This window comes from Lepisosteus platostomus, chromosome 24 (assembly GCF_059453375.1).
Source record: "Lepisosteus platostomus isolate fLepPlt1 chromosome 24, fLepPlt1.hap1, whole genome shotgun sequence".
NCBI lineage: Eukaryota > Metazoa > Chordata > Actinopteri > Semionotiformes > Lepisosteidae > Lepisosteus > Lepisosteus platostomus.
The window spans coordinates 12,147,825-12,161,472 of record NC_142634.1 but is presented as its reverse complement, the minus strand read 5'-3'; the positions used below and the strand labels follow the sequence as shown (position 1 = coordinate 12,161,472).

The following is a 13,648-nucleotide window of genomic DNA, read 5'->3' as shown; positions in this document are numbered from 1 at the left end:
CTTTCCTCAGCTGCCTAGCAACCACAGCAGCTCTTATATCAAAAGATTCTCCTCTCCAGTGACATTCTACCTCTTCGATCCTGATTTAAAGCCATCCATTTTCACGATCAGACCCAGCTGTTTTTCTGTAAGCCATCTGGAATTGATAAAGGTTTATCCAGAAAGGATACCTACTGATCAATGCCCGATGAATAAAAAAAAAGAAGAAAAGGAAAAGGGGGTGTGAGTCTCAGAAATGTAAGCTGACAAATTGACCTTATTCCCATATTTCCCTCCCATAAGACCACTAAAATCAGCAATGTGCAGATTTTAAAAAATCCACTAAAAACATGACAAAAAATTTCCAACCTCTAAGACTTTTATGCTTTAGTAAAATATCATAAAATATATGACATGCAACTCATAAGAACTCATAAGAAGTGTGTAAAACTCTTAAATGATCAATAATATTTATACCTCCTCTGCTTTTTCTATTCAGTGATATTGTAATTCTTTCATCAAACCAGTTCTGATTTAGCTATAGCACTGGACCCCAAGACCAAAGTAATTATTTTGAACACAATGAATGAACAATGCATGTCTGAAAATAGACATGAGAGTTTGCTGGCTGCTTGAAGTTCAATACAGTAGCCTGAAGCTGATCAAAAAAAAAAATTATTTTAAGTCAACTTTTTCATTTATGTCAGAGCTACAATTGAATTTGCTTTGCCCTGTAAAAAAGAAAGTTCCAGTTCTCATCTAAGTGCGCCATTGCAGAACCTTGAAAAACTCTTGTGTTATTGATCTACAATGCACTTAAAAAGTCAATTTACTTTAAATTTAGAAACAAGGGTCAGGTCAGATTCTAAGAAATAGTACTACTGTTCCTTCTTTTATACCAAGACAGAAATAAATGCGGGGAAAAAAAACGTCAGAAAATTCATGCAGACTAACACTATAAAATATTTATCTTTTTATTTTCCATAATCTTTGAATATCCGTGTGTGGGTATTAAAGGTAAAGCCTTTAAAGTGTTTATTCAATGCTGTGTGAAACTAAGTAAGAAAAAAATAATCCCTTATCAAAGTTCTTTGTATTGCAATAATTGTCTATTTTCTTTTAATCAATCTGTGACTAAATAGTACAGCACTGCAAAAAACTAAGATACTGTGTTGAATATTGCTGTTATGTAGATAATGAATTCATAAATTCTACAAATGTTGAGAAGATTTTATTTTACTTAATAAAACAAACATTGGTTTAAACAGATGATAGCTCAAGATATTGCACAGGTTGAGAAACAAGGGCCCATACTGTAACTGGCACAAGAGATAGATACTGTACTGGTAGATGAGCAACAGTAGAATCTTTATCCGCAGGAATAAGGAATATGTAAACCTGTGAAGTTCCACAATCATCTGTGGCAAAATCTATAATACAGAATTGATTTTCCCCCTTGGGTTGCTCAATACTGTACGTGTCAGTAGAACTCCTGCTGTCTTCCCGAGACTTTGAGGGACAGTCTATCCTAGCATCCTTGCCTGTTCTGCAGAAACAACAGCTTCCAAAGGGCAGAAAAAAGGCCTCTTGTTTTTCTTTTCAAGTGTGAATGTCTCCTCTTTGCCAATGGTTGATATTTTTACCTATGCATAACACATTTCAGTCACTAGAAAGAAGTGATAAATGTTGTCCAATTAAAAAATATACAGCAAATAAAAAAACTATATAGAACTTATCTTTACCAATAAAACAAATGTAAAACTCACTAATTAAACATTAACTTTCAAATTACAATACCTTATCAGTATAATTGCAGATTATTTCTTATTATATCTAGTATCCATTATTTATAGTATACAGTATATACGCTATATATTATTTATTTACAGTTAGCAGTAGGTTTGGATGACAATTCATAGGCTTTATGGCTGCTTTCCTGTCCTGTATCACTGCTATTGGCTCCTTTTTCTTCCAGTAAAAAAAGTTATATTGACTACAATTACTTTCTGTATATATACAGTACACAGTGTATTCCATTCCAAAAGAAAATGTTTTTTCTAGTATATCCTAGATGTGTAATACTTACTTTATCATGAGACAACACGGTCATAGAACTCCTCTCATTGATGATTGACAGCTGTCTTTGAATCCACAAGAGCTCTCTCTGTGATTGTTTCAACAGCTCCTCGACATTGCATGACCTCTGACCTCCCATCACCTCCTGAAACAGGCATGGGACAGAATCTTCATCAAAAGGCTTTTCTTTTCCAAATACACAAGATCACAGACGTATTTAATTAGTTTACTTTACAGCTTCACATACCATCAACCCGTGTTTTGCACATTTGCCTAATATCCTAAGGCTATACATGCAAGTCTCTGGACTCTTGTGCACGTTGCTGTTTACTAGGATTATTTTTCTGCTTGCAGTTACATAATAATGGAAGAAGGATTATATTGTTAGAGTATTAATGGTATTGTTGACTGGACTTTTGCCAGATCTCTTTAATAATAAAGAGCAATATATTTCACTTCCAAATATGGAAATTACTTTCACAATTACTTTCTTTTCTTGAATTCTCTTTTCAGTAGAAATAAAAATTACTTTCTCAACACATGCAAAAGAATGTCAAAAATCTTCCAGAAATCAGTTCACAAATATGCTCTTTCAGATTTCCAAATGCAATGCAATTCAGTCTTTTGAGAATCACAAGCTAATATCCCACATTCTAAAGGCCTTAAAAATGGTCAGAGCCGACTAATGCTCCAGTATAGTGATGGGGACACTATACTGTCAAAGGGCACCGTCCTTCGGATGAGACGTAAAACCGAGGTCCTGACTCTCTGTGGTCATTAAAAATCCCTGGGTGTTTCTCAGAAAGAGTAGGTGTTACCTTAGGCATCCTGGCCAAATTTCCCATTGGCACCATTCATGGCCTCCTAGTAATCCCCATCTCTGAACTGGCTTCATTACTCTGCTCTCCTCCCCACTAATAGCTGGTGTGTGGTGAGTGTTGCATCATCCAGGTGGGGCTGCACATTGGTGGTGGTGGAGGGGATCCCCATACCTGTAAGGTGCTTTGAGTGGAGTGTCCAGAAAAGCGCTATATAAGTGTAAGCAATTATATATTATTATTAAAGCTGTATTTAACTCACATCTCTAATTTGAAATTTCTTTCACTACCTCAATTGAGCCATTAGGTGGAGCTCTTATCCCACATTCACAAATTTCCTCATTGTGTTGGCTCCTTTGCTTCAGCTATTCTGAAAACATTACTGCTTTCCTTTTTTTTAGGTAATAAAAAGGATCTCATTTGAAGATTTCATTATGTTTTGTATTATTTCTATGATGTAAAATGAAACACAAACCAACTGCAAGAGGTTTACAAATGTACTCGATATCACTATTATTAAGAAGCAAACTATTCTGTCTCAATGAAATAATATAAAAGAATACTTTCAATATTATTTTACCGTTGCTTTCAAAGTGCCAAGTCAGGACCAAATGTGCTCAATGAAAAGAAAGGAAAACCTTATGCAGTTACAGACTCCTCTTGCTGTCAACACCTAACTAATCTCTCTTAATTTTCTTCAGTTCATTTCTTACAAGTCACATACTGCACTGTATAGCACTTATTAAATCATTTTCCAGCTCAACCAGTAGACCATCAGACTGTGCATAGAGATGATGTCAATCTGCAGATTATGATCTATCTTTTAACAGCTTGATCACTGAATACACTATAAATATCAACTCGGCATTCACGCCTTTAGCATATACACAACAGAACAAAGCAGTAGACCCAGATTAACCAGCACCAAAGCGAACAGAGTGGGCTAGCTCTTTTCATCCTAATCTGAACATTAGGATGAAGGCTCTTCAACAGAAACCTTTCACGGGGAATTAGGATGGCCACTATTTTGGTCTGTTTGCTGATCACTAATTTCCCAGTCTTCAATTCTAGAGTTGGACATCCATTGTCAGAAAGTCTCCCGTCTCGGTGATGATCACGCCAAGCCATGGTGTGCAAAGCAGGACCGAGAGCACACGAGTGCCTGGATGGGACGCTCGTCTATCACAGGTTCACGATGCATGGAGCACTCGAGAGAAGCTAAGCCAAGCTAGTGGCAGAAACCAGAGAAAACCCACTCCTACATGGGGAGAACATGCAGATGCTTCATGAATGGATGCTGTTACCATTATATACCATTATATTTATTACATTATACCAATGCACTGCCTTATGGGCTAAATGGACTGAATTGCCTTGATCTCGTAAAACAATCACTTTAAGATTGAAAATCTTCACAAGCCTTCTAAGCATAAATTGTGGTATACAGTACCTATCTGTAATTGAATAACACTTCCTGACACATAACTCTTGCATGGTGTGCTCACACCTTCAGAGCAACCCCAGGGAAGACGGATACTGACAACTTGATGAAATCTCACTACGAATCCGCCGATACCTTTAGCGAGCCCAGGCGGAATCTGAACTCCCGGCACTTGTCTTCAAGGACGGCGATATCCAGGTCTTTAGATGCCGTTGTTCCCGGCCTGCTTAAACAACACATCTGGGGAAGTCCTCCATTTAGATCTGCACTTCTCTCTTCATGCGCTGCCCTCCTCCCCGGTGAAAGTTTGGAACTGTCATTCTGTAAAACAGTCAAAATGGCTAGCACCCTCATTATTACACCCTTCAATGGGCTGATTATGTTGTAAGGAAGGTGGCCTACATACAGTATTCTATTTGATAATTAACTGCAGTTCTCCATGGTATGTGTAAATGTTCAGTACTAGTGTTGAGACTTTAGGATGGGGTGGACAATGTTCAAATAGAGCTGCACAACATCAAGCAGTATGTCTATCTTGATTAAATTCAATTGCCAGACCACTTAGTTTCCTACTACCTCTGTTATTCTAACAGTATAACGTCTTTATTGTAATTGGGTGAGAAGCATAGAGATAATATAATACTGTACAGCATATAAAAACATAATACTTTCAAATCAGAGCAGCTACATAACCTGCTATACTAAGATTATTTTAGAAAGCTAGAAATCCTAACACAGATAATCTTATGCTGCTTATGTGAAGCCTTTTTATCTTTCAATACCAAATAATGAAGTTTTGTAGCTATAGCAGTTATCATTAACTTTCATTAACAATGTACCATTAAGTGATGCAATAAACATGTAAGGTAATAGGCAGCGGACTGTGGCCCTTTCCTAGCTTTGGAGTTACCCAAATGTTTTCTTGTGTCTCGTGCCAGAAAATAGCCTCTTAAAAAAAGGAATAAAAGCAGATTCTTCTGAAGCAGCCTAATAAAGTCCTAGTTGTTTTGCCAACATTCAGGACTCAGGCTGTGTTAGTTTGAAAATTACAGCAGTAAAAAATTATTTGTGCACTATTACCAAAAACACATATACCGTAGTATGTGCATAGTGCATAAAGTTATGGCCTTCTCATTTAAATTTCAATAATTAGAAATTACTGTAAAGTCAGATTCTGTTAATAAGATGGACAGCTGTTTCAACATGATAGCCTAACCACATTAAATCTGAACTTTTTTAAAGGTTTTATACATTAGTCCTTTAACAATGCTGTAGCATACAACAAAAAACATATATTAAGAATAAACTGAATGAGGATGACAAGAAATTAATTTTGTAATTCTTTTTCAGGCATTATGTTTTCATGAAGGATGTAAAAAAGGAAAATACTATCCTATCTGAAATGTAAATATATGTTGGAACCCACATATTTCGTTGGTAAAAAAAATGACATTTTTACCAACCAAATGGTAATGGCATTTGAAATCTAAATGTGAAAATATTGTTTCGGGTGGGTATCTATTTTTCACAGTGTGTGGCGTTTCATTCGAGTGGAAAGTCCCCACACCCACAGGAGAAACTCCAATTTCAGAAAATTGTACTAAAGAACCTTGACATATTTGTGCTCTAACAAGACTAACAAGGCACTAACAAGATTTTGAAATGCACATCCAATACGGGGTCACGAAGGAGCCAGAGTATATCCCAGCAAGCAATGGGAACAGCCTGTACCGAACTCTTGTCCATCTCAGGACACAAAGTACTACAACCTACTGCAACATGACGAAAAAACGCACCGAGACCAGTTTCCCCAGAAGCCAATTAACCTAACAGTATGTCTATGGACTAGGAGAGGAAACTGGTGGAATCCAGAGGAAGCCCAAGCAAACACAGGGAGAACATTCACACTCTATGCAGAGAGCACCCCAGGAATTAAACCCGGGGCCCAAGAGCTTTGAGGCAACCACTGCAAAATGCAGGTCCTTAAAAATATAGATATTGGTACTGTAATGAAAGGGAGTCAGGAATTAAATAATGACAGTAAATGAAAAGCACATAATTGTCTTTTCAAAAGAATGACGTTTCATAGGAGCTACAGTATCTTGCTCGTGTCTGCAGGTCGTTAGTCAATTTTAGAATATACCAGAACATTTTAAACAGCTGTACCTTGTTCTTCTTGGCAGGGAACTTATTTGGCTCTTCTTTATTAACAGTCTCACAATCTAGACTGCAGTGTTTCATATTCATCTTGAAGAGACCAGCACTTCCCTGGTGCTATAAAAGGGGTAAAAAATTGTATTTTAACGCAGTTAAAAAAGGGGAAATTCAGCTGATGCTGACATATAAGCACGTTGTCTAGAGATTAGTAATGTTGTGATGTTCACAAAATAAAAGAAGCATCATGACATGTGACATTTCTTTCTGGTGCACAGTGCCATTAAAACAATAAAATCCTTATTTTTAATGCAACTACTTTTCAGTGCTTATACTCATACAAAACAATATAAGATGTTAACATTAATGTAACACAATCTATTAAAGGAAGTTGGAAACGATGAAAAAGGAGCATGCACAAAATCCACAATGGATGTCCATTTGGTCTTATGAAGTTAGGTTATCATAAAGCACACACTGCATTATAATGGATCTGCTTGGATTTTAGAGATCACACAAAGCATCCCTATAGAACAGGCACCAAAAGCATCTGTATTTTCTACAGTGCTCACTTTATTTTAAAAAACAATAAGTCCTACAAAGACATCCACAAAATGTTTGGCTGTAGGATTTGTTTCTGTTTTTAATTCAATGGTTCTGGACTGTAACTGATAATGACTTTCCGCTTTGAAAAGTAGAAACAAAGAAAAAGCGCAGTTTGGCTGTTGACTCTTCTTCAGGCGTGGTGGGGGGGAAGCAGAGGAGCACCACTTCCTGAAAGCTGTGCCTTTTTTGTAGACCCTACTTTCTTTTTGCTTTTGATGCATGTTAAAATACAAAAAAAAAAGATTTTTTAAAGGTTTGTAAAAAGACATATTTTACACAAGTAGTAATATTTATGCTTCCTACCAATGCTTACACTCAAGTGCACTAAAAATGAATTTGATCTTGGTAATTATTCTTCACTTTGAAATAGACATAATCAAGGCACCTTGCTGTCAGCCACACTAAATTTGTTCAGTGAACTGAGGTCTTTCCCATGTTATCTTCTGTGCAGCTGCTGACTGTTGATCTTCCAGCAAGGCTCACTGAAACAACGTCAAACTGTAACATGCACATAAATGCCAAGGTGGGTCCTGAAATCATGCAAATAGAAAATCATGTCTCAAAGTGCTACCCTGCTGCCAGGCTGCTGCTTACTTTTCTGGATCCAGATTTGTCTCCAGGGCAACCTTGCTGGAGACACAGAGATGCCAAGAAGAGCCCTCAGGTTTTCCAGTAACAAATTCTGCATTTTCTTACCTCATTTATATTTCACTGTTATGAAGAGCTGATCAGTCTCGAGTTTTCTGAGTAATATTTGTTTGGTCATGGATGTATTGAATTTTTTTTATTGAATTAATTCCAACTCTTTATAAAAATGGTTTCTAATTTTTTTACATGTTAGTGTACCGAGTGGCTTTCCAGAAAATGTTCCTTTTTTTGTCCCAGATTCTTGATTTTCTGCTTCCATAGTTAAGGTTTAAGCTGTCCTTGATCACACCTGCCTCTAGCTTTTTATAGTTTGAATGCTTTACCCACAAACACTGATTTTATTTCATCTCAGTGAAACAAAGCAACATTCAACATCTGGATGCCTTGCGGCACTGTCACAGAAAGAGAAAGGACCTATTCTTCTGGCAGGGCTCCACTCCCCACTAATAACCCTTTATTTAACCAGATGAGTCAGATCAGAACAAATTCTTATTTAAAATGCTGACCTGGCCAGCAGGCTTACACCATTGTTCCACAGAAGGCAAAACAATGAAAGAATGAAGAAAAGAACAACTGATGCAATGTAAAAGACATAACAGGACATGACCGACATCTCCTTGTCAGGAGAAAAATCATCTAAAAGATATCTTGTATCAAAATAAAGCTCAACGTCTTTTGAACTTTTTTCATGATCTTAGACAGGCAACGCAAAATGAACATTGGTCTGTCCATTTTACACAATGGATGGGTGCATCCTGTTGTCTCCCTTAAACAGTGACAGAGCAAGAATTGCACTCCGCAACAATTTTAGTTATAAAAGAAACATTGGATAAGTGTGTCAGCAGAGCAGATATTACACGACCGGAAAATCTTATTTTAAAATATGTTCTTTACCATTATCACCAGCACTGATTAGAGTCAATTATATCTAGTATTCAGCAAAAGGCTGAATAGTTCAATTGAAAGGGCTATGGAACTTCACTGCACCAAACTCACAACAATATTTTCATGAGTGACTCAACCAGTGAACGATTTGTTGAAAATTTCTTAGGATTGTTAAAGCACTTATTGCTCATATTGAAGCATCTACTGGATTGTGTCATTAATTTGCCTGGAAACTGGACAGTAAATATTGTTGCTATTAGAAATGCAGTTTTTCTCGGTGACTCTGAAGGATATACTGTATTGCTTCACCCTGAGGCCATGTGATCATCCGTTACTGTGAAATCTGAACTGTCCCAAGAACAGTGCTCAGTACAATCCCTACAGCGCTGGCTCCTGATGCCAAGCTCATGTTACTGTACCTTCAGTTTGTCAGCTCCATTAGACAATTTCACAACAACTAAGCAAAACGGAAACCTCTTTCACAGATCTCATTCTCATGCATCAAAAGGTTTGTTCCCTGGGGTAATCTTCTGTTAGTTTTACTTGATTGAAACAGCAATTAGGTTTCCTTGTCATTAAAAAAGATTAGAAGCATAGCACTTTGTTAATCTTGTGCTCCACTGAAGGATCTTCCAAAAAGCGATTATGTTCTGAAGGAAGAGCTATATGTCATGGTTATTTATTAATGTTTAATGTTTTTTGGGTAAAAATTTAAGCACCACTTTCCTTTAATGTGGTAGGAAAATATTTTCATGTGAAAAAGCTCTCATTTACTATTTTAAAAAAAGCACCAAATCTGACCTAAATAAGGCTGCAACTAAAGATTTGTTTTTTCAGATAAAGCTTTGGCAGTATAGTTAATGATGCAAAATCACAATTTATATGTCAAGTAAAAATAAACATGGCATTAAAATAACATTTAGTCAAACCCTTAAAATATTTTATGGACACAAAACTAAGGAATGTCTTACAGCTTCTGCCTACGGGGTTGAACTGGGTTATGGTGTAAACAGTAGTACCTTGGCATCTACAGGCCCTATTGCACACTGAAATTCAGATACCCACCCTCAAAATTCAGATACCTGTACTCAATACAATGCAAGAACAGGCAGAAATGAAAGGGGACTTGGACAGCTCATTTAGTTTTTACAGTAGCTAATTTATCCAAGGATCGCATCCAGCCATGTCTTGTAAAAAGCCACAGTGCCAGATTCAGCAGCATGGGTAGGAAGCTTGTTCCACACTTCCACCAACCCTCTGTGTGTAAAGAAGTGCCCGCTGTTGTGTCTTACACATACTTTTCCAGAACTGACACGTGCCCTCTGGTTTGTGCATAGCCGATTCTGAAGACCATCCCCTGAGAGCTCTGAACACTTGAATTAAGTCACATGGTCTTAGTCTTCGTAGTCTTCTCTGTTCAGAACGAAAAGGTTCAATTCTTTAGAATCTCATGTGTCTACATAAACACCTCTGTCTCATAAGTAGTGTCTGCAAGCTCAGTGTTTCTAATTTTAGATTTGCAATTTACATTGTCAGCTATTCTTACTCATTAGGTTTCAGCTACAAAATCGACTAATCTGCAAATTACACCAGAATCCGGATCACTGATCTAAATAAGGAAGAGCAGTGGACTTCAGGCAGAGATCCCTGAGGTACTCCACTAATTACATCACCCTAATGTGAGTGGTTATGCCTTATTTATACCCACTCTTTCCTGTCCATTAACCAATTCTTAATTTACATCTTGAATCCATACAGCCTGCAATTTCAGACACTAAATCTTAATCTGTTATGGTGAACATTATCAAATATTTTCTGAAAAATCTAAGTATACCTTATTAATTCCCTGTATCTATTATTACTGTTGCTTGATCAAACTTTGACACGTTTGTTAAGCACTTAACAGAAGCAAGATTTAGTGGTTTACAAATACTGGTTTAGTTTATTCTCTTTTTCATAGATGAGTACTACATTAGCAATTTCCCAGTCAATGTCTTGAAAAACTGCAAAAAATATATTAACAGCCTGGAAATACCAGCATTTGTTTTCTTAAGTACCACTGGTAAAATACTATTAGGCCCTGGAGATGTTTATCTTAAGTGCTTTTAGTTCTTGTAATACGTCTGACTCTTCTATGCTATTACTTTAATACAACAGCCACTAAAATAAAAAGATGAACAGGTAAGTGGATTCAACATTACTGACTGTCTTGACCACAGGCATGCTCCAACCATTCACTTTTTAAAGCAGATACAAATTTCACATTCACAATTACGACATTCTAAAATTATTAAAGCAGAACTGCACCAATACAAATGAAGTTTATAGAACAGAATGCTTGTGAATGGAGAAGAAAACTCCTAAAAGCTTGACCGGGCTAAACGTGGGTCAACACCGTTCTTTCAGGTCTGCACATTTCACTAAAAAAACAAAAAAAACAAAGGGACCTGTAACCTCTCTGACATTAAAAAGTTGCTTATTTCTGGTGTCAGTCAATTGCAGGTCACACAAACGTACAAGCCTGTAGGGAGAATTTAGAGACACAAACTAACCTGGCCAATACAGTATGTCTTGGAAAGAGATGGAAGGAAACCAAAGGAAACCCCCCAAGCACAAAGGCATGAGACAGCAGTCTTTCTACCAGACTCCAGCAAAAATAGCTTTAGTTTTATAATGGATGCATCACTATGAACACATAAACAGGAAATATCTTCAGCCGATTGCTAAATCATTACAAGTCAAAGAAAAAAAAAACGTTTCCGATAAATGGAAAAAGTGGAAACGCCTACCTCAACAGTCGTGTTTCGGGGTTATACTGTACACACTTCACTATACAGTATATGATAACTAAGCTCAACAAAACACAGACATATAGATATTTTACTTGAGTTGCATCATCTACAATCTGCAAGTTTGCTCCGTCTCTTTCAGCATGTTTTAGGCACTTTATGGATTTTAACTGAGGACAGGAGTTCAGAATGTTTTAAGCATCAAGGCTAATTTTGTCAAACCATTTGTATGTGAATCCTGACACATGCTGAAATTTAAATCCACTTCTCGTTCTTTTTTCCCTAGATACAGGTTACCACACAGGAATCATCTCCACTGCAGCATATAACATTCTACTTGCAGTGGGTGTTTTTAAATGGAAGCATCAAAATAAGCAATTTGGCTTTACTCCTTGAGAAACCAGGATTTAACCAAAACAATAAGACAATTAAGACAATTATATTGTTATAAATCTTTGAAATCTAATTAGAACAGTTTAAATAACAATTAGAAAAATATGAACTATATAAAATGAAACAATGTGCCATAAAAGGTTTATTTCTTTGTCTGTCTAGTATAGTGCAGGAATCCTGCAGACTCTGTGTGCTGCTTGCATTCCTTACTGTTATCACAGTTGGTAATCTTCTCCTGCAACAGTCCAGACACGTAAACACAGAAAGAAGCCACTTTTTCAGATTTAAAAACGGCAAACCACTCTTTTTACCATTGACGAGGGGAGTAGGAAACAATTGTGTTAGTCTTCCTCAAGATATGTATGAACTCTGCAAACAGCACAAACAGTATATTTACTTCATAGGGAATAATATCAATTCTAGCATTTAAAAATGGATAATTCAAGTAAAAAACTGTTCAATACTATTTTCACATCCACCATTTTTCATCTCAGCCATACATATACATGCCCAATTACATAAACATATGGAAACAAACCTTTGTGATTAAGTGCAGTTCGTTCACCATGAGGCATTTCAATGTCCAGATGAATGCATCATCTCTGTAACCCTGTGAAAGCTATCACAGATGCAGAAATGTGTTTAATGACCAAAAAGTAGAAACAGATGATACAAACAGAAAAAAATCACTATAAAGCCTACTGTGCATGAGTTCAGTAAGGGCAGACTTTCTTTTTAATGATTAATAATTATTTTCCCCATTAGTAGTTATTTCTTTACAATAGACTTGCATATTAATAATGAAATAATGCTATAGTTACTTTATCATTATTCCACTTAGGCTGTTACTGTAGATCAATGCTTTGATTGGATTGTATAAGGTTTGGGGTCTATTTTCTATTAATAGAGGAGATGGTTTTGAATTGATGTGCAGTGGATAAAAATATCTGGCTGAACTGGATGGTAAGAAAACCTCAAAGACATTTAAAACCAGGAAGCCCATAGCAATTGCATAAATGGACTCAACAGTGTTCACATCTGAGCATTATGGTGACTAAGGTTACCATTGCAACAATACTATTTTTACACTCAAAATAACTTTAATACAGTTACAAACATTTAATGCTAAACACCATTATACAGTATGTGCAAGTTCACAACCAGTATTTCATGAGATGTTTACCTTAACTGTATAAGATGTTCTTCATATGGAAATTGATCAATAATAGTGCAGTCATCTGCAATACATTTTTTTCATCAAACAGTATTTTGTGCATACTTGTTCACATAGTATTACAGCATAAAATGTCAAGAAAAATCCTTATGCTTTAAAATTTTACAACTGACATGTCAGGGAGTGTACGCTTTCAGCAGATCTTAGAAAATGATATCAAAGTAAAATAGCACAAATGCATGCTTTCTTGTGCAAATAACATGTTGTAAATACAGTACATCTATCATAATGGTGGTTGCAATTATTTATAAGGGGTGGACAAGCTTTGATGTGCATGATTTGTTAAAATTGTATTGTATTCGTATTACTCTTAAATATGGAACCAGTATTTTTTTCTATTCATTTTTAAGATGTTGCAGACAATTTTCGAACTATTTGGCATCATCCATTTTCCATTCCACAGGACTACCAGAGCATTATCTCATTCTTCTAATGAGTGACAAGAGCCATAATTTCTTAATTGAGTCATCCAGCTCAGACACGGTCTCTTCAGTGTTATCAGTGGAACACTCCAGTGACCGACACATTTAGAGCATATTCTATCTTTCAATCAACACAATTACATTTCTGAATGATTTACATCGGTTAATATGAATTTCAGTCTACTGAGTGATAGCAAATGAGC

The 13,648-nt window shown here is 36.3% G+C and overlaps 1 protein-coding gene across 1 annotated transcript; it reads right to left on the bottom strand.

Annotated features, from left to right (window-relative positions):
- Positions 1-1,188: 1,188 nt before the first annotated feature.
- LOC148641679 (uncharacterized) lies at positions 1,189-11,257 on the bottom strand. The gene is made up of 5 exons (XM_088617787.1): positions 11,160-11,257; positions 6,481-6,588; positions 4,450-4,635; positions 2,066-2,200; positions 1,189-1,622 (listed from the first exon to the last, which is right to left on the bottom strand). The coding sequence occupies exons 2-5, from the start codon at positions 6,559-6,561 to the stop codon at positions 1,503-1,505; spliced, it is 522 nt and encodes a 173-aa protein (XP_088473913.1). The 5' UTR covers positions 6,562-6,588; positions 11,160-11,257; the 3' UTR covers positions 1,189-1,502.
- Between the last annotated feature and the right edge of the window lie 2,391 nt (positions 11,258-13,648).

What these genes read in the sequence shown, in the direction of transcription:
- LOC148641679 (XM_088617787.1), bottom strand. Translation starts at nt 6,561, where the DNA reads ATGAATATGAAACACTGCAGTCTAGATTGTGAGACTGTTAATAAAGAA. An exon ending in TCCCTGCCAAGAAGAACAAG is followed by an intron (nt 4,636 to 6,480) that starts GTACAGCTGTTT and finishes ACTGTTTTACAG; the next exon opens with AATGACAGTTCCAAACTTTC. An exon ending in TCCGCCTGGGCTCGCTAAAG is followed by an intron (nt 2,201 to 4,449) that starts GTATCGGCGGAT and finishes TGCCTGTTTCAG; the next exon opens with GAGGTGATGGGAGGTCAGAG.